This window comes from Crassostrea angulata, chromosome 3 (assembly GCF_025612915.1).
Source record: "Crassostrea angulata isolate pt1a10 chromosome 3, ASM2561291v2, whole genome shotgun sequence".
Lineage (NCBI taxonomy): Eukaryota > Metazoa > Mollusca > Bivalvia > Ostreida > Ostreidae > Magallana > Magallana angulata.
The window spans coordinates 18,050,334-18,070,229 of NC_069113.1; the positions used below are offsets into that span (position 1 = coordinate 18,050,334).

At 33.5% G+C, this 19,896-nt stretch overlaps 3 protein-coding genes and 1 long non-coding RNA gene across 4 annotated transcripts; 1 reads left to right on the top strand and 3 right to left on the bottom strand.

Annotated features, from left to right (window-relative positions):
* Positions 1 to 3,260: 3,260 nt before the first annotated feature.
* On the bottom strand, positions 3,261 to 4,610 carry LOC128178047 (uncharacterized). The gene is made up of 2 exons (XM_052845039.1): positions 4,254 to 4,610; positions 3,261 to 3,467 (listed from the first exon to the last, which is right to left on the bottom strand). The coding sequence occupies exons 1-2, from the start codon at positions 4,473 to 4,475 to the stop codon at positions 3,366 to 3,368; spliced, it is 324 nt and encodes a 107-aa protein (XP_052700999.1). The 5' UTR covers positions 4,476 to 4,610; the 3' UTR covers positions 3,261 to 3,365.
* On the top strand, positions 4,523 to 15,174 carry LOC128178049 (uncharacterized). Its single transcript, XR_008242896.1, has 4 exons — positions 4,523 to 4,629; positions 10,156 to 10,281; positions 13,253 to 13,374; positions 14,759 to 15,174. It is a non-coding gene; the product is annotated as an uncharacterized LOC128178049 (long non-coding RNA).
* LOC128178048 (uncharacterized) lies at positions 5,957 to 7,305 on the bottom strand. Its single transcript, XM_052845040.1, has 2 exons — positions 7,001 to 7,305; positions 5,957 to 6,484 (listed from the first exon to the last, which is right to left on the bottom strand). The coding sequence occupies exons 1-2, from the start codon at positions 7,220 to 7,222 to the stop codon at positions 6,386 to 6,388; spliced, it is 321 nt and encodes a 106-aa protein (XP_052701000.1). The 5' UTR covers positions 7,223 to 7,305; the 3' UTR covers positions 5,957 to 6,385.
* Positions 15,175 to 19,856, bottom strand: LOC128178046 (40S ribosomal protein S6-like). The gene is made up of 5 exons (XM_052845038.1): positions 19,764 to 19,856; positions 19,023 to 19,154; positions 18,712 to 18,922; positions 17,174 to 17,323; positions 15,175 to 15,439 (listed from the first exon to the last, which is right to left on the bottom strand). The coding sequence occupies exons 1-5, from the start codon at positions 19,767 to 19,769 to the stop codon at positions 15,213 to 15,215; spliced, it is 726 nt and encodes a 241-aa protein (XP_052700998.1). The 5' UTR covers positions 19,770 to 19,856; the 3' UTR covers positions 15,175 to 15,212.
* Between the last annotated feature and the right edge of the window lie 40 nt (positions 19,857 to 19,896).

A 19,896-nucleotide genomic window follows, 5' to 3' on the forward strand; every position in this document is an offset into this window, starting at 1 on the left:
GAATTACGGAGACAGCCGAGCGTTTGGTTGGTATATTAAACTCTTGCGTAAGAAAACATGAGACTGTAAAAATATCTAAATTGTTCGTATTATATAAAATCAGACTATTTACAAAGTGTTTATTTATAAGTTTCCTTGAAAAACAATGCTTCAGCATACATTGCATCGAATTTTTCTATTATTTTCAAGAACTAAGTCTTGTCAGCGGTGATGATTTGTGCTTAGGTCCAAACACTGTTTCACTTTTGGTTTGCAAGAGTAACTGCATAGGAGAAATGATTAAAATCAACTCCCAAAAACTAAATGGAATCACAATTCATTCAAACAGAGGATAATCTTAACTATGTATAAAAAAGGCCCACTGAAACATATTTAACTTGTAGTTGTATAACTATTTAATGCTTTAAAAAGTTTCAGGAGTTTTTAATAAACTTGTCGACAATTCTTTTTCTCCATCTCATAAATCTACAACAACGCCTCTATTTCCTCCTGCCTCTAGTTTTCTGTTATGAGTCTCGGGAGCTCTCCGTTGTTGTCCTTATCGACTACGTCACGCCCCCCACCAATGAATTTCTTTTTCACAAAGACAAAGGTAATCTGGAAAATTCCGGATTTTTTTCTAAATTGTATAAAATCAATGCGAGGGATACGACTTGCATGATTCAAAACTTATAAAAGGAAAAAGAGGGGTTTTTAAGAGAAAAGAATTTAATAAGAGGAGTGTGAAATAAGTTTTATGGCTTGAAATAACATAATTTGCAGGACGACCAACTGACCGATTTCATTCATCTTGAATGGGAAGTGTCTTAATAAACTCAGCTGAATGAACTACAAGTGTGAACATTTGCCTTGAAGTTATGGAAGAAAAACATCCAGCATAAATATACACATCTTTTTAAACAAATATCAAACGTGTTTTAAGATTTAATTGAATTCCCCCCCCCCCCCCCAAAAAAAAAAAAATGAATAGGTTCATTCAATGCAGACATTAGGCAACATGATCAGGTGACTGTCTTACAAGCATATTGAAAAGCTATTACAGAATTGGTATGGATTACCTTTCTTTCTGTTCAACATAAGTGTACAATATGTAGACCATGGGGAAAAAGAAAACTGTCGTTTAATCGTTGAATATTGTTTTATAGTTCAATGACATCTTCAAATGGTGTAAACTTATGTATAAATTTTCAGAATATTATATTCAGTAGTTTAAAGTTCATGTGCGGATGTATACAGACAGATGGACATGGATATTTCAGTATTGACATATTTTCAAATAAAATTAAAATATTTTTCAACTATTATTTTCAGAAGAACCTCCTACCCTTACATTTTATCAAGTTAGAATTTGCTCAGGTGAAAAAAAGGTATGAATATCCCTCTGAGGCTCATACAAATACTGAACAAAATTTTGTCACTTGTTTAATTTAATATAATTGTTTTAGTATAGATAAGGCCCTTCCGTTTGGTCAATCTATACTAGTAAAACACAGAGATCTAGACTTCATATGAACTGAAAATCCTATATGTGAAGTATAATGTAATTTTCAATAAAAGATGCACGATTTAGTCCGCTGAAAAATTTCTTCAACTATACAATACCGGTATACAGTGGTTTTATAGTGTAATATGTATTTTTACAAATATCGGTACTAAAGTACATGTAAATGCATAAATGTATCATTGATTTTACGGGATATGCGTTGTAAATTGACATTACTAATCACGGAAAAAACATTAACATCCTGAGCTGATTTTCAAGGAAATGAGCTCATGTTCAGCGCCCGATTTGCATTTCACTTTGTAAATGAGAACTTCCTTCAAAACCTGTTGATATCTCTGTCCACGTAAGTGTAATTAGTTTTAACATTATAATTTGAGCACAATACACATATATGAATTCTGGAAACAGCAAGACAAAGAGGTAACTCTTTGTTAGTACATCTATAAAGATGATATTAGAAAAGTCTATTTCAAATTACAATATACATTTACATGCATGGTTATTTTCACCGCGTGTTATTTTCGTCCTTCTACATTCGCAAACGGTTTCGCCCCGTCTTGAATTCCCCAAATAAAGTTGTGTTTAAAGAGAGATCATTTGAGACATTGGAATTCGCCCAGTCTCAAATTCGCCCACTGACATTGAGGGCGAAAGGGGCGAAAATTAAACGGGGCGAAAATTTTCCTGTATACAGTACATGTATATATGATAACAATTAAAATGGTCAAATCAGGGGGAGGGGGGGGTGTCATATCGGGGGTTAATATAAAACTAGGCATGCCCCTCCTAAATATTTGATAAATCTTTGTTTAATTCATATTGTATTAGCTAAATTTCAGAATTTAAGAAAGAAAAAGAGTTAATTTGAAACCAAAAGCACACGTTTTATCAACCTGTACTATAATTATAGGTGCACTTAAAATATAATACCTGCAGAAAACATGTTTAACGGTTGTACCATTTGGTCTACAACTATGCCGATAAATCGATACAGGAATGGGCTATGTGCAGAACCATTTTAAAAAGTGCTTGGACTTTGGGTAGTTGTGTCAAACACCACTGTGACGTAGGTCTGTCTATTTCAGTGCTGTCCGCTCAGCCATGGCTCTTTGAAATCAACAAGATTTGTCTGGCGTTTGAGCTAAGACTAGGCAATTGGTGCTTATTTAGCTTGAGTCCGCGTTATTTTTAACTTGTTTTGACGCAATAAAGGAATAAATAGCTTCGCCCTACTGAAAGTCCAAGGTCTTGTTAAAATGGTTCTATATGTAAAAGAGATCGGTTTTGAACTTAATTTACAAGGACAAAGTTCTAACTTGATCGCATTAGTTGCTTTTTTAATGCATTTATATCGGATTCCTAGATCCGCGCACATTGGTCGCGGCATACTAAGAAACGGAAGTAATACATTTTCAATACTTTTAAAAATAAATAATTTGCTAGGCACCATCTTCTATGTATCCCTAGACTGGAGACGCATACACATGAACAATTCTAACTTCAAAATGAAACAATTTAATTTTCCAGGTTTATACACAGAATCAAATCATAATTTTAAACACTGCAGTGGTTTTATACATTGATTACACTTCTATATCACGTCACATTTAATCGCTACATAAAAACAGGACTCGCAAATAAAGCAGATGATCTTAAATAAAACAGAAATATGTAAATAATTGTTATTTCATCTTAAATAAAAAGTTAACCATGAAAAACCCTGACTGAGTTATCATAAACGGGCCAAATTGTCAACTTATTTTTTTTATCCTTGTGGTTTTTCATCACTCATCAACAATGTCTTTATTCTCTTCTGCTTCCCCCCTACATTTTAGGGGTGGATGGGGTGGGGGTATTCAAGTTATTCGATGTCCAGGAGTTTCTTGAGCTGACCGCTGTTGTTTTTACTGACTACGTCATCTCCACCACCGATGAATTTACCTTTCACAAAAACACGGGGAACCTGAAAAATTCCGGAAAGTTTTAAATAATTAATTACAATGTATATCAAGTACAATGAATATGGCTAAAAACCTTTTTTGATTAAAAAAAAAGAAAAGAAAAAAAAACATAATTTAAAAAATAAGAAAAACTGGACTTCTCGTTTTAATTAAACGCATCATTAGCTACAAAGTCCTAAAAAACAACCCTGGGTATTACTATAGGTAAGTACGATATATAGCTGACATATATTACATGGTTCATAAAACATGATGTTCTAAAAAGTGGCTTTTCCAATATGCCTGGACCTTTAAATCTATTTATAATATGGCATACACGTGTTTTGTGTATACACTAATTTAAAGATTCGCATAGAGACACGTAAACTTTGGGTCTACAACTGTCATTTTCAAACATTCTATCAATTATATTATATAGGGACTGGTCTATACATATGTGTGACCATTACAATAAGAGATTCGCGACGTTGAAGTACACAACCATTTTTTTTTTTTACAAACCATCATTTTAAATAAATCAATAAACAGTTGTATAGTGATAAAATAGAAAATTGACGCTACTGGCAAAAGTAAGTAAAAGATGGTCATGTTGCAAAATATACGAAAGAGCTTGAAGTAAATCTATATAATATTGACATTTTTGCAAAAAAAGAAGCTAAAATCCCGAAAAAAAAAACGAGAGGTAAAAAAAGAGAAAACCAAATAATAACAAAATTCCGTCGTGTTCCTTATAGTTTTTACATGTGCCAGAGAGACACGCGGGATAACATGTAAATCTCTATACTTACAGTTCTACCCCCAGTCTTCTTCATCATGTAGGTCTGGATGGCCACACACTGGGGGTCCCGGGTTATGTCCACCTCCTCGTAATCCTCTCTCTTCAGCTTCCCAGATTTTAGGTACCTGGTGAACACCTGCTTCGCTTTCTGGCAGTAAGGACACCCACTCTTGGAGTAAACCACCACTTTTTTGGAGGCGATTTTCTCTTCCACAGCGGCTGCTACAGACATTTTTTCTTCTTCTTTAGGTCGATGAGCTTATTGCAATGTACATGTGATTTGAATTGAGGGTCCTCAACTGATCTTTGCTTTTAAATACTCTGGATCTATACCCTGGATCTATCGATCCGCGACTCAATGACTGAACACAGCAAACTGTAGTGCAGTAAGTGCATAGCGAATAGTGGTGACCAGAGATTTAAACGAACAAAACAATAAGAACGATATAATGAAAACCTTAATAACTAGCATTATGAAAACTTTTTTTCATTCAAGAAGAAGGTAAAATATCAAAAAGAAGGTAAGAAACGGAGGCTCCTTGCACCCCCCCCTTTTCTGTCTGCATGCGATATTAATTTCTGACTGTAGAAATGGTATCATGTTTCTGGTTTTTACTCAAACTGTGGATCAATGTACAAATTCATGATCTTTATATATAGAATAGTATAACATATGTACAGATTCAATGCCTCTTCAGATCCCATTCGCCGAATTAAGTTATTCTGATCACCTGTTGTCCAGCGTTAGTCCGTCCGTCCGTCAGTATACTTTTTCACAATGTCGACTTGTTCTTTTGAACAACAAAGCAAAATAAAACTTGATAAAATCTTCCTCTCAAGAATTACAATGCTACATTTTTTATATATATAATTGTGCAATCATCTCGATATGGTGTGCCTTCTCGATTCTTCACGGACCAATACTAGGTTTCCATGAGAGTTTAAAATATAAACATCTATATACATGTATTTGCATTCCACAAATTTTTACTTGCAATTAAGCATTGAATCATTATTTTTGGAAAGATACAGTCTCATAACTGCAGCGATGTGTGCATACAATTTTTTTATAACGCGCATTATTCAATGTGTATGCACACACCGCTGCAGTTATTAGACTGTATCTTTCCAAAAATAATAATATATAAGTAGTACAGGAAAACCCTCATTTACATATAAGGGAAAATCTTCAAACATCCTGAAAAATGTAGATCCTAAATTGTTCGATCTAGGTATATTTAGAAAAAAAAATCTTATAAAATCTATTTTCAAAGAACCACAAAATTTAAAAAAAAAATCTTATAAAATCGATTTTTAAAGAACCACAAAATTATAAAACTGATATCACAAAGCAAACATCCTGATGTAGTGTCAGATTTGACTAAATAATGGCCATTGGACCACTAGTGGGGCCCCAGAGGGAGAGCGAAATTCTACATTGGTACTGGTGAAGAAAACGTTTAAGCAAGCATTCTGATGCCTACATGTACATTTAAAGGACAGATTCTTTATTTCTTAACTGTGTGCCACTGCAAAATCTCTGCCAAGTTCAGAATTTTATAGAAGAATTTTGCACAGGCATACGATACTGGTATTCGGGTGAGCCACGTGGCCCATGGTCATATATACATATGGGGCACGTACAGTAAATATTATCTTGGTAAGTTTGGTGTAGCTTCTAAATAAACGTAAAGACACACAAATAACACCATCTTCTATAATAATTTTATTACGCATATTCATAGGACAGAAGCTAACTAGTTGGTTTTGATATTGATTTGTCGACAATTTACAGCAAAATATTTGCCAGGCACGTAGCATTGTTGATAAAGGTGGAACGTGCTGCTACGTGCCTGCACACATACATGTACATATATAAATTACATGATATTCAGAGAAATATAAATAATGTAGTCTAATGCTTCATATATACAGTAAAGGGATTATTTTGGTGTTGAAATCTTGTATGAAAAAGCCAATTCTCAGTATTCACTATCATAATATCACGCTAATAAATTACATTGCACCTTGGTAAATATGACAAGCAAATCAGAGTTAACAAGAGGAAAAAAAAAGAGCAGTTCTGATTTTAGAAAGATACTGAACGAGCTGACATGAACATTTCTCTAGAAAATATCCTACTCAAGATAAAAGTAGTTTCTTGAGTTCTCCGTTTTTATCCAGGCGGACTACGTCGTCACCGCCTCCGATAAATTTCCCATTCACAAAAACTCGGGGTACCTAAAAATATATTCATAAATTTGATGTTCTAAATAGTGACACTGTTGATATCCTATTCTAAGTTTTAACTATACATTTTTCTTTTAAAAACACTTTTACTGAGAGGATTATTATAATTATTACAAAATAACATTATAGGTACGGTATATTAATCGGTAGGCCTATACAGTTTGAATGTGTCAGAAAATCGGTCAACCGTGTCATTTCGAAATCTTCAATATTTATTTTATTTGCAACAATATTTCAAATGAGCGAAATTTAACTAAAACAGAAAATTGGTAGAGAGAGAGTGAGAAAAAGACAGAGAAAGAATTGGCCGAAAAACGAAAACAACGTGAATATATAACTAAAGTAATTATATATTGAACAAGTTTAGCCTATGCATACGCCTGCGCCTGCAAATGTGTAAGTGATGATAATTTATCAGTAACAGTAAACAAAACATAATTTATGCGTGACACGCCCGGTTAACAGTTGTATTCAAAAAGAAAAAGATTAATTATACAAAACACTTACAGAACTACCTCCCGTCTTTTTCTTCATGATGTCTTGGATGGCCGAGCACTGGGGGTCATTCTCGATCTCGATGACCTCGTAATCCTCTCGTTTTAATAACCCATTCTGTATGTACGTCTCAAAAACTTTCTTTGCTTTAGTACAAAAAGGACAGTAGCTCTTGGAATACACGATTACCTTTTTGGAGGCAATTTTTGCATCGATAGTTGACTCTAAAGACATTTTCCTCGCTTAACGGTTTGATATCCACAAGTGCGTGTGTCAGACGTGTTAGCGTGGTTCGGGCCGTTGTGAGTAACGGATGTTGATATAACACCTAACAACTAAGTATTTATCGGCGAATTACAAAATTCCGATTAAATGTGAGCTGAAAGTTTTCGCGGAGTTTATTTATCAATTTTTAAAGATAAGGATCTGACGTAGGCTATTCTTTGATATGATCGTGCCATGTTTTTTTGTTAAAACATTTACATATGTCCATGTTCACAGGTTTTGCGGAAGACAAACATTTTATGTTATAAACACCAGATGATATTCCGCGCCTAGTGCTGTAATTATTGGAACTAAATACATTAATATGATACAATACTTCATATACACTATATGGCCTTTCTTCTTTTCGTTTGGAAAATATAACATTTTTTAAAATTTTATTTCAAATTAGGGAGTGGGTGTCTAGCGCGTCGGATCTGTTTTCTACATATTTTGTTCTTTAGGTCATTTATGATAATATCAATACATGTATATACGTTTTATCACTGTCCCAAATAAGAATTTCAGTAAAAAAAAATGTCACCCTCATCTCTTCCACGCCAATTCAACTTCCCCGTTTTATGCGGCATACATACATTCAGACGACACGTAAACTGTTATATTTACATTCTACTGTGTTTTTCCATTAAATTCCGTGATGTTTAAGGTAGCTCGCGGGTTTACCTGCTTGTGAGAAAACCTACCTTGAAAATTTGTCCACGTGATCCATAGGTTTTATAGTTTTATTTCTAAAATTTATTTAAGATTCGTCAGCGCGGTAATAATGTTATTGTGTTTCAAATACAGTGTCATTAATAAAATCAAACAAAGCCATTTCAATGAAATATATAGTAAAATGCACATTTTAACCGAGAAACGCTTTACAAAACTATGCTCCAAACTTTTAAACGATTCAGACGAAGTTAATCATACTCAACACAAAAACAGAGGAGATAATTATGAATCAATTCATAAAAAAATATCAGTATGTGTTCTCGGCCAATTTTTGGCAAAAAAACTTTAAAGATTTAAAAGATTTCTCAAAACCTTATATTTTCATTACGACGTTAGCCTGACGTCATAATTTCCTTACTTCATAGAACACCAAAATTGAAATGCATTTATTGACAAGACTAGCTGTTTAACACATTTTAGAACATGTAAATGCTTATTAAACATTATTGTGAATGTTATCAAATGCAATTAATGTAAGGCTGTAAAGATACAGAAAATTGCTATTTTTGTTTTTATGAAACTCTGAGTCAATCAATGCAAAAATAAAATGCCAGGCAACTACTGACATTATAAGTAATTATTCGAATAAAACAGTTATCTCAAGCCAAAAGAAATTTAAGAATTTAATCGGTAGTACAGATTACGAAAGTTATAATTGTAAAAAAAAAAAAGCGAAGTTAATGCATACATTCTATTTTAAATCATGACTTTAAGGTAGCTCCATACTCGTAACATTCTCTGAGGAAAGTTGAAAAACCGAACTGATTTCGACTTAATAGACTTAAATGTCATCAATTGTTAGAAAAAATATACCTGTCATCACACTTTTTGAGATGCCAGATAAACACAAACTAAAGCATATTTAAGCATTAGAAAAATGTTTTTTTTTCTGTTAAAAGTAAAATCTTGTAGGCAGAAATTTGTTTTTCTTGTTTAATTTTAATGTCAACTTTATCAGAAAACTAAAATTACAAAAATATTTTAAAATTAATCGTTGGAATAAGAAAAACTATAGCATTTAGACATACAAATGAGAGAAGAGTCAGAAAAAGAGTTATTTCCCCTTTGCATAGATAAAATATATAAAAATTTGGAAATTAAGTATTAAATTAAGTGCGAAAATATCTTTAACCAACCAATAATTCTAATTACATCCATGTGATTATATTCACATAAAATAAATAAAACTATCTTGCACAATTTTTAAAGAATTCAAAGTTTTACAAAAAAAGTGTGACGTCACAGAACACTGGATCTACTTTAAATGGAAGAGTTCTAACGCACACTCATTCTTTATCTTTATAGAACAAAATGTGACAATGTATGTGACATCTTTAAATTTTCAGCACTTGATATTATAAATCGTCGTAAAAACAGTCATAAACCGCATATAAGCTTTTTAAAATATTTTCTTTTATACTTCTAAATATCTCATTTGTCATTTTAAAAAAAAATTATGAGTTTACTATGACGGTCAACTCTTTACGTCGATTCCTATTGTGACGTCAGCAAACCCGCGAGCTACGTTAAATGCCTCTAAATGCAACAAGTAGTCAAAGGTCAAATTGACGAGTTTAATTATGACGTCACAAACGTTGAACGCTGTAAACAGCAACGTCACAAGCGAAAATCAAAGTTCACGCTTATGGCTGTTACTGTGGCTCTTCCATTAATATTAACTTACCCTTAGGATAAGATAGGAATTTTAAGGTATGAATCACATTTGCAGACAAGGCAAGAAGTTAAAAAAAATGTAAATATAAGCATTGAATCATGATTTTTTGAAGTATACACCCTCATAACTGCAGCTAACGCGCGTTACTCAATTTGTATGCACACACCGCTGCAGTTATGATAGTGTATACTTCAAAAAATCATGATTCAATGCTATAGTAACACAATATCTAGCTGTTCCTGGTTCACATATTCATGTATTCAAGGCTGCAGTGGTTTGAAATTGTTTATATGTATTTCAAAAACGCTAGTCTTAAACCAAAATTGTTAAATCCAAGGTTCAGTTCTGCATGGTGATTAACTCGCCCTACATTTTCCGCCATGAAGTAAATTAGTCAACATTTGTCATATCTCAATTTCTATGTAGACCCTAAATATGTCTGCAGTAAATATATTCATTTTTTACGTAATCATTCAATATTATTTCATTGCAGGCATATACTTTGATGTAAATTTCCATTGACTTGGATCCGCCAAAGCGTGTCCACCATCTACTTTCTTTTTTGCTATTTCGGGCTGGTTTATCGAAAATGAAAGTTGGTTTTTAATTTATTTATCAGGTAAAATTCAATTAGAATTTTTATATTTTCTTTTGAGAAGTGGACAGGCATAGTCTACATCCATGTGGATGTAGACTATGCCTGTCCACTTCTTAATTAAAAAAGGATACTTACAGATATAAACTAGCTCACACGTAATGAAGTACCACGCCGTTACTCTGCATGGTGCCGGTGCATTCCGAAGGTTAATGGCAAAGTGTAATAATTTTAATAAGAATTAACAATCGCCAGTACTATTTAGTTGTGTTCATGATAAAATGGCACTCAGAAAAATCTAAGGAAACGGGACCTTTTACCAGAAATACACAACATATATAAATGAAATCATTGGACTTGGACACGATTTGAGATCAAAAATTTTATTTTTATTTTTTATGTACATGTATAAAATGGTTTACTGGCGCATTTTAAATGATTTACCAGAATATTGAATGTTAAAGTCAAGTTACAAGCGAGATACAGAGGTAAGAATTGGTTGTTATTTAAACAAAGCTCAAGTCTTATATAAGTTGTTTACAAAAATGTAATATAGAGAATTACCATTTCTTAGACAAAATCACATGTAAAAAACAATTATTCATTATCTTCATATATTTACATTATCCAGTGTCTTTGTCTGTGATAACACTACGTATCGATTTTGTACTATGTAACTCATAATACAAAATGACGCCAAATCGAGGCGCCAGCGGGGTTTGTTTATTTATATTTAAATATTTAATCGTACGATGGCCTAAAATTATATAAATATAAGTAATAAGGAATCATTCTTTGAATATTATGAGGTGATAATTTCGGTCGGGGCGTGATCAAATCTATCATAAAGCCCTTCGGGCTTTATTGGATTTGATCACGCCCCGACCAAAATAGTCACCTCATAATACTCAAAGAATGATTCCTTATTCCTTATATAATGCTGCGTACAATACATATGTAAAAATGACAATATTCGAGTTTTATTTACAAAACAAAGAATTATGAACTCTGTATCTTGCTTATAACTGGATATTTGACTTTCAAATTGACATAGCATTATAAACTTCTCTATTTATCATTATAAACATTGAAAATGGAAAAATAAAATTTGAAAATGTTAAGCCAAATAGTGTCTAAGTCGTTTGATGGTCGTGATAATATTTGAGACTGTTTTGATCTCCTTTAGAAGAAGGACTTTCATAAAAATAAAGAAAAATGCCAAATTTAAAAGGTAAAATTCATGGATTATTTCTTTACTGAATAATAGTTTGAAGTTAACAATATAAATTATATTAAAATGACATGCAGATCGAGAGTCACCACAAACTTCTCTACCACTTTACTACATTTACAGGTGCTATAGTGATGGTGCTCAAATGAATTTCAGAAGCAAATAAAGTGACGTTATCTGTAGTAAAATGTTCATGGATTTTTTGGAATCGAATATTTGTACAAAATGTGTTTAGATATAAGATTTATACCTGTAAGTCCAAGTTTCTGTATGGGAAGCACTGTAGGTAGGTTGACGGAATGTCAACCCGAATTTTCCCGTAGATTTGCAGCTACAATATATATAGGTTAGGTTGAGTCAAGGAGAGATGATAGATGGTCAGTCAGGGCAGAGATTTTACACATAGATCTTTCGGCTTTGATATTAACCTTTGACCTAAAAGAATTTGGTTGAAGAGGTATGATCTGACCTTGACCTAGAAACTTTGTTCAAGTTCACTTCACGTGCACCCTTTACCAAAAGGACCACTGTGTGTGTGAAGTACTGGCCACATTGGGCCAAGGGAAGAGAATATTGTAAATGATCCTGACAAAAATATGCTTTGACAAAAACCTTTGGCCTAGAAACATGTTTCAGGGTCATCGCACAACCTTTACCTTTACCCGAAGGCACCCTGTGGTGAAAGATGAGTTATATTAGGTAGAGGGGGGAGTAGCTGTAGGTGTGTAGCTCCTGGTCTAAAAAAAATTTGAATTGACGACCAGGTCGTCCATCCAAAGTTTTGTTTAGACCGGGAGCTACACACCTGCAGCTAAGGGGAGAGAAAATATGCTTCAGACAGACTTAACACTTATTATCAGGAGAGGTAACTAATATTGCTTGACCATTAATCAGTTTTACTAACTTTCGGAGGGGGGGGGGATGTAGCAATTAAATATATCAGGCTAACATGCATACCTGGTATAAACTCTCTCATATTTAATTATACATCTGTAAGTAAACAAATACATGTATACAATGAAATTTGTCTCCTACATATAACATAATTCATGCGTCATTGGTCTTCTTTAATTTGCTGCGGCCTTCAGACTTGACATTAATAATGGGAACCACTTAGTTTAGCAGTGTCGTAACTACATACATATATAAGCAAATGCTTCAGGCTCAACCGCCCCCCCCCCCCAAAAAAAAAAAATATAAAAAATTCCAGTGTTGTTTTTATAATGATATTCATCACGAATTGACTATGAACTTCCTCACGTTCTCTCTTTTACATAACAGAAAAAAAAGAATTGCCGGACTCATTATTAAGTCATAAAAAAAATTACTACCAATGTAGAAAAGATGCCAGGAGTATGCTAGAATCGAAGATGAATCATTAGTTAGGTCAGAGCTTTTGCTGGGGGTTGGAGTGGGTGCTAAGGAGGCCCCCTGACTCCTAGCTTCAGGTCTGAAAAAAATTCGGATGTATGACCTGGGAATTTTTTTCAGACGGGAGCTAGACTGATCCCTTGTCCAATTTTTTTCCGCCTAGCGGTTACGGCCACGATAACACAATAACTGCTGTAATAAAGTCAACGCGACTGGGGTAGTCATTGGATTTGTGATTTATCTTTGAAAATGAAAAATTATCCAACGCATTCTATTTTTTTTTTTTCATGCAAGTCCCAGTCAATGACCATGTGAGCCGGGTAGTCATTAGATTTGTGATTTACCTTTGAAAATAAAAAATTATCCAACGCAATCTTTTTTTTTTCATGCAAGTCCCAGTCAATGACCATGTGAGCCCAAGACAGAAACGCACGTAACAACAAACCTAGCCGTTATCTTTTTCTAGTTCAAGGACAAATCATTCATTCTTGTTCATTCTAGACAGGCGTATTTCGGTAAGTAAATGCAATGTAATACAATATTTTTGATTCAGACTTAAATTTCGGACTTCTATATGTAAGACTAGACCGATACCCGAATCTTTATAAGGAGTCGGCGAAAAGTCTGTGCTATAATCGAGTTCATAGGGAATTATTTTCTAGAGTTGCCGAAGGATCTGTATCTACCTGTCAGTGACCGATTACTCGATTTGCCACTATTCAAGAAAATGAAAAAAAAAAATAAACCCAATGGCATATGCGTTTTTAAGTTGTAGATGACGTCTGAATACGTCGTTACCAAGATTCAAAATTCATTGTAATAAAATTTTGTATTCTTTGATCTCTTTTTTAAGAAATACCGGTATTACGAATTGTAATCAAATTGAAAACCAACTGACACCCCCACCCCACCCCTGTGAACCGATCTGTTTCGATCCATACCTTCCAACGAGTACTCAAGTAACCCTTTTTTAATCCAAGTTGGATAGCACTGGGCTCGCCAACCCATAAAACAGGTTTTCTTCTAAGTTCTCGCATCAAGTTCGAAGATTGTATCAATGTTTCTATTGCAAAGCTTAGAATCGATATTTTGATAAATATCCATCGAAAATGCTGGTCACTTTTTCAAACATACTACCATTGGAACCACTCCCCGCTATTTAAACGCATATTCTGCTAAAACTTTAAACGTGTACACTGTTCAATATATTCGTTTTAAAAAATGGGGGGGGGGGGGATTAAGACTTACTTCGACGAACAGTAGTGTTCCAACATAATTTTTATGAACTGAAAATTTGCTAACGTCAATCAACATCGTATGCAACTTTGGGACAAGACAAGAAATGGATCCTTATTTTAAAGGGGCATGGTCACGATTTTGGTCAAAAATTATTTTTCGATTTTAATGTTTACAATGCTTTAGTAAGGCATTTTTGATAGGCAACCAAAATTTGAGTGTCATTCGTTAATTTTTAAGCGAGTTACAGTCCTACAGAGCTTACAATTCTTTGCTTTCGTTTACATTCTGAATGTTAAAGTAAAAATTCAAGTTTTAGACGTAAAATGAATGTGTTAAACATTAGGAATTGTTTATTGATGATTGAAATAAATAAGAAGATAGACAAATCAGCTTGAAAGAGATTTTTTTACCACTATATGGAATCTATGTAAACAAAAACAGGGCACGTGCCTTGTCTACATGACAAAGATAGCTCAACGACTGACTCTCAAACTTCATTTGATCATTAGAAATGCATTCCTAAGGCATTGTAAATACTAAAAACAGAATTTGACGAAAATTGTGACCATGTCCCTTAAAGACTTCTTTAACTTTTATTCTACAGTCTTGTTTATGCATACAGGACTTTAAGCAATTACATATTAATGTTTTCCATTTCAGAGAACAAAATGGAGCTGAGCAATTGGTTTGCCACATTGTTGCGAGGTCTGCTATTACTGCCATTCATTGCAATGTCCGTGGCTAGAGATGTACTTGGGATGTTTATTCCGGGACTTAAACCAGGCCCAGAATCTAAACAGAAGCGATACACCTTCAGCAAAGACTAATCCAATTCTCAATAGTCCACCTCAATAATCATTATTTTCTTGCAATGATAGACTGCCTATGAACAAACTGTACATCCAAAACTGAATTATTTGTGCTTCTATAAATGACTGTTAAAATGTAGAAATTAAGAGAGCATTTATAATATACACAAGTAATCCATTGTATTTTGATAACGATAAACAAATGTAAGCATATAATTTTGTATGCGGAATTGGAATCTGCCATATTAAAAACAAACTAAACACAAATTTGGTTTGTCATTTTTTTAATTTCTTAAATAACATCCTCACTTAGATGTTGAGGCGGACATTGAGGTCCTGCTGTTGGACCTACTCCTCTTTCTCTCCTTTGCCTCCTTTAGTCTCTGTGCCAAGATTTTGGCGTACTCGGCAGCATCTTCCCTGCGCTTAGCGTGCCTCTTCTTTTTCAGGGCCAGTCTGTGTCTCTTTCTCTGCAGAACAACTGGTGTGACCAGTCTCTGGATTTTGGGGGCCTTTGTCTTGGCCTTCTTACCTGTAACAATTAATGCAATTTGAAATTAAATGCTGTCATAACAGAGTACCGGGTCATTAAACATTAGGTAATGATACTGTGCTTTGCTCAGATTTGGAAAAATTTTCATTTTTTGTTTTCAAAGTGAGCTGAGAATTTTCATCACTGCAAAGCTGTGCACCTTCAGTATTAAACTTAATATATATACCAACATTATATATGCATCAGTTGAAAGATAAAAGTAATCATTTACAATGTGAAGTGATCTCCAATAAAATGAATTGCAAAACACATTCCTAAGCTGGTTTTCTGCAATGAGTTTGATGAGCTGTAGAACAGCGTTATCTTGCTGTTAGTTTTACTCCTTCACAACTAAATTTTTTTTTTCATTTCAAAGTTTAAGACTTAATTATTAATCAGCCTTATTTATCAATGAATGAATATTAACTTTTTAACAAATTTTTTCGAAACACCTTTTTTGCTTCAATAACTGCAGTCAAGGGTGCTGACAAAAAACTGTTATGAGTTTTATGTACAGTTATTCAGTCACCTGATGTCAGTTAACAACACTGTGGTGTCAAAAATAGTTCAATGCTATAAGATATCATTGTATATATCACTGTTACAACCAAGATAAAATAATCATTTAAATTTATAAATGACAAAACTTACACTGAAAGTTTTTAATGATAGTAAAAAATCTCGCATTAATATTCAAACACTTACAATTGTAAATATACATTGAATACTTGTAAATATACATTGGTAATCCATTCTAGTACCCTCAGCGTTAGCAACACACTTGGCAATGGGTAACACTATATAAATAGTGCCTGTTTGGGAGGGTAACAGTTGAAATTGACACCCCTCGAAAACCATTGTCAATATGGCAGTATCTCAGATAATTTCTCTCGTCAAGATCTATAAGACTCAGAGAGTTGGGTTTAGAAATTATATATACATCATAGATCTGCCAGCTTTAAAAAAAATTGATAAAAATACATGTACCATTCAAAACTCCAGTGTTAAAAGATGGATAAAATATTTAATATTTAACCTCTGCTTTGCATGGGTTGACAATGGTTTTCTCAGGGTGTCAATCTCAACAGTTAATTACCCTCCCAAACAAGCACTATTTATATAATGGTACTACATCTTTCTGAAAATTATGAATTAATGATTCTATTTATATAAATTTTCTTAAACTTTGAACATTGTTTGCAAATGTGATCATCTCTAAAAATCCTTATTAACCATTAGAGTAAGTTCAAATTAACTCTAATAGGCACAACCATGAATATTGATTTTCGGGTGCAACTTCGCACTTTAATAGCAGTTAAAGTTTGTGATGTCAAAATAAAACTTAAGCACCTTGTCTGCTTTATGTTTTGAATGCCATAGCTTTCCATACAATTTATAATCAATATATACATGTATATGGAATGTAAATATTGCTATTGTGGTACTGCAGATAAAACACAGAATAATCACTATTACAAAACCATCCAATTGCTACATCAATTCTGAACTTTCAGCAATCAAAATTTGCCAATCTTTGGCATTGAAAACTTATTTTCCATGTAAAATAAGGAAACCGTTGCATAACTCTGTATCTACATTAGTTGTCTGCTCAGCCAATGATATTGTTTCATGCTATACTTTTCAAAGTGAGCTGAGAATTTTTCATCATTGCAGACCTCAGCACATAATCTTACAACCTGCCTATTGAGCAGGCATCATACACAATATACCTACCCTCCTTTTGTGGGAGAGGCCTCCTGACGACGTACTGACGAACGTCATCTTCCTTGGATAGATTGAACAGCTTCCTGATTTTGCTGGCTCTCTTGGGTCCCAGACGACGGGGAATGGTGGTGTCAGTCAGGCCAGGGATGTCCTTCTCACCTAAACACACAGACCACTATAAGTGTCTACATAAGCACACATTTCAAATGCCTAGCTAAGTTAGCTCGCAGTATCTCAGATAATTTCTCTCGTCAAGATCTATAAGACTCAGAGAGTTGGGTTTAGAAATTATATATACATCATAGATCTGCCAGCTTCAAAAAAATTTTTGATAAAAATACATGTACCATTCAAAACTCCAGTGTTAAAAGATGGATCAAATATTTAATAAACTAATTCAACCCGATCCCCAATTTATGTATTATATCATGAATAAATATACAATCAACATGCACGTCTTTTCACCCAAAGACCCCATGGATACCCCAATGATTCAAATTAATACCCTAAACATGATTGTTTAAAACGTTTGTCTGAGAAAACCAGTAAACGAAAACTTAAATGTTTTTGGACAACAACCTCCTCCCTTTCAGAATATTTGCTTTATTATAAAGGAAAACATATTTTTAAAAATCTTATTCTTAATAAAAGTGATGCCATGATTAATCATATAACATAGAAGCTGAGAACAGTCAAACCATAACTAATCTCAAGACCAACAAATATTTTCAAGAAAATATGGAAACAAAAACCAAAACTTCAATAACCTGAAAGCTAAAATAGTATCTCAGATCAACATCTCTCATCAACATCAATAAGACTCAGAGAGATGGGTTTAGAAATTAAATGTACATCATAGATACATCAAGTGGTGGTATTCATTGTTTTGAAAATTATAGAAGTACACATGGTATGACTTTGAATATATTGTTCTGGTCTAAAAAGCTTTGAAGTATTGAATAAAGACTGTCCCTCAATCAGGGGAAAAAAAGATAATTGACTGATTGTGGTGCTTTTAAGACCTAAAATATCTCCTTCTCACGCAGACATACGACATTGACATCTTAATTTACCATTTTGAATGTTTTTCTTTCTAATTCCTTTTCATCATTAGCTTACGTTATCTCAAATCAAAATGTTAACAAAATCTTAATACTCAGAATGCTAGGTTTAGAAATGATTGAACATACATTTATAAATTTAGTGACACACACTAATGCAAATATTTTAAAGAAATTTCAGTACCGGCCATAACATAGTTCCTAAAACACCTTTAAAGAATGCTATGTGGTGTACACAAACACCTTTTATATTTTACACATTGTTTTAAATAAAACATTTTTTGGGGCAAGTTTTGAGTTTTGAATAATAACAAGTAAATTAAACGAAATGTAGCAACTCAGATCTTATAGGAAACATCAAATTATTCAGAGAGATGGGTTTAGAGTTGTGAACATCATTGTTGCTACAATGTCGTACAAAGAAGAAGTACAAAATAAACCAATTTTAGACATGTGCATCTATTGAGAACTATCTTTTATAATAACCTTTTTTGACGATGACCATAGCCAAAACACTAAGGTTGGAGTCTACAATACATCCTCTGACGGACTTTCTACGACGCTCTCCAGTGCGTCTGGGGCGGAAGCAGGAATGTCCTTTACTGAGAAGCAATCTCACACGGACGTTGGTAAGAATTCCCTGTTTCATGGGAAATCCCTGTTTGTCATTGCCTCCAGCAATTCTCAGAACATACCCCTACAAAAAAATAATTTCCAAAAATGTAAAACAAAAATAACACGCTAAAGGCTCCAGCTTTCAAATAATGTCTCTATCTTTGTTTGTAAAATCATCATACCTTCCATTCATCTCCAAGACTGTCAGCTGGCACTTCTGATGCCATCCTCTTTTCGTAGAATGGACGCAGTTTCTTTTCATCATCGACTTCAATCAGTTTTTGACAGCCAGTGGCTGGATATGAGATGTTGAGCTAAAAGTAATAAATAAAAATGTGTGTATCTCGTTATAGATGTTAATACAGAATAAGTAAATAATTAAAATATATGCATTTGTTTTTTCATATCGAGAAATCCATTTGAAATGCAACAACTGCATTGCATAAAAAACGAATTCAAATCGTCCACATAACACTACTGTAATTTTTATAAGGGGTGTCAATGTCATGTAGGTTTTGGGTAAGTATATGCAACAGACACAGATTACACCTTCCTTCTCAACACAGTCAAAACTTGTTATTAAAATACATCGAACACTGCGAAAGATACTTAAATGTACAACGATAATTTCCAAAAATATGTCAAGACAAGGCTCAAGGAACTTCGTAAAACTTATCTTGATAAATTTCTTTGGAATACTGGTGAATCAAAATCATTTAATCGTGTGGACATCCTTTTTTCCACATTAGATTAATGGTAAACATGTGGGATAGTAATGATGGAATCTGTCAACATCACTTTTGTTACAGCTTCCAACCCAACCAAACACGATGATATCAGAGAATATTCATTGAAATACTTAAACTGACAAGTAATGAGACGATTTGAAAGCAGATAACACTTTATTTTGGATTTTATTCTACCTTCATAGCTGATCTTTGCGATCAGGTCGCCTCAACCGGAAGAAAAGGAAGTTGTCGGCCTTGGTTTTACTGATTAAACTCTTTAAGAAATGCAAAAAAATAAATTAGGTGTCAGAATAAGGTAATCTCTTTA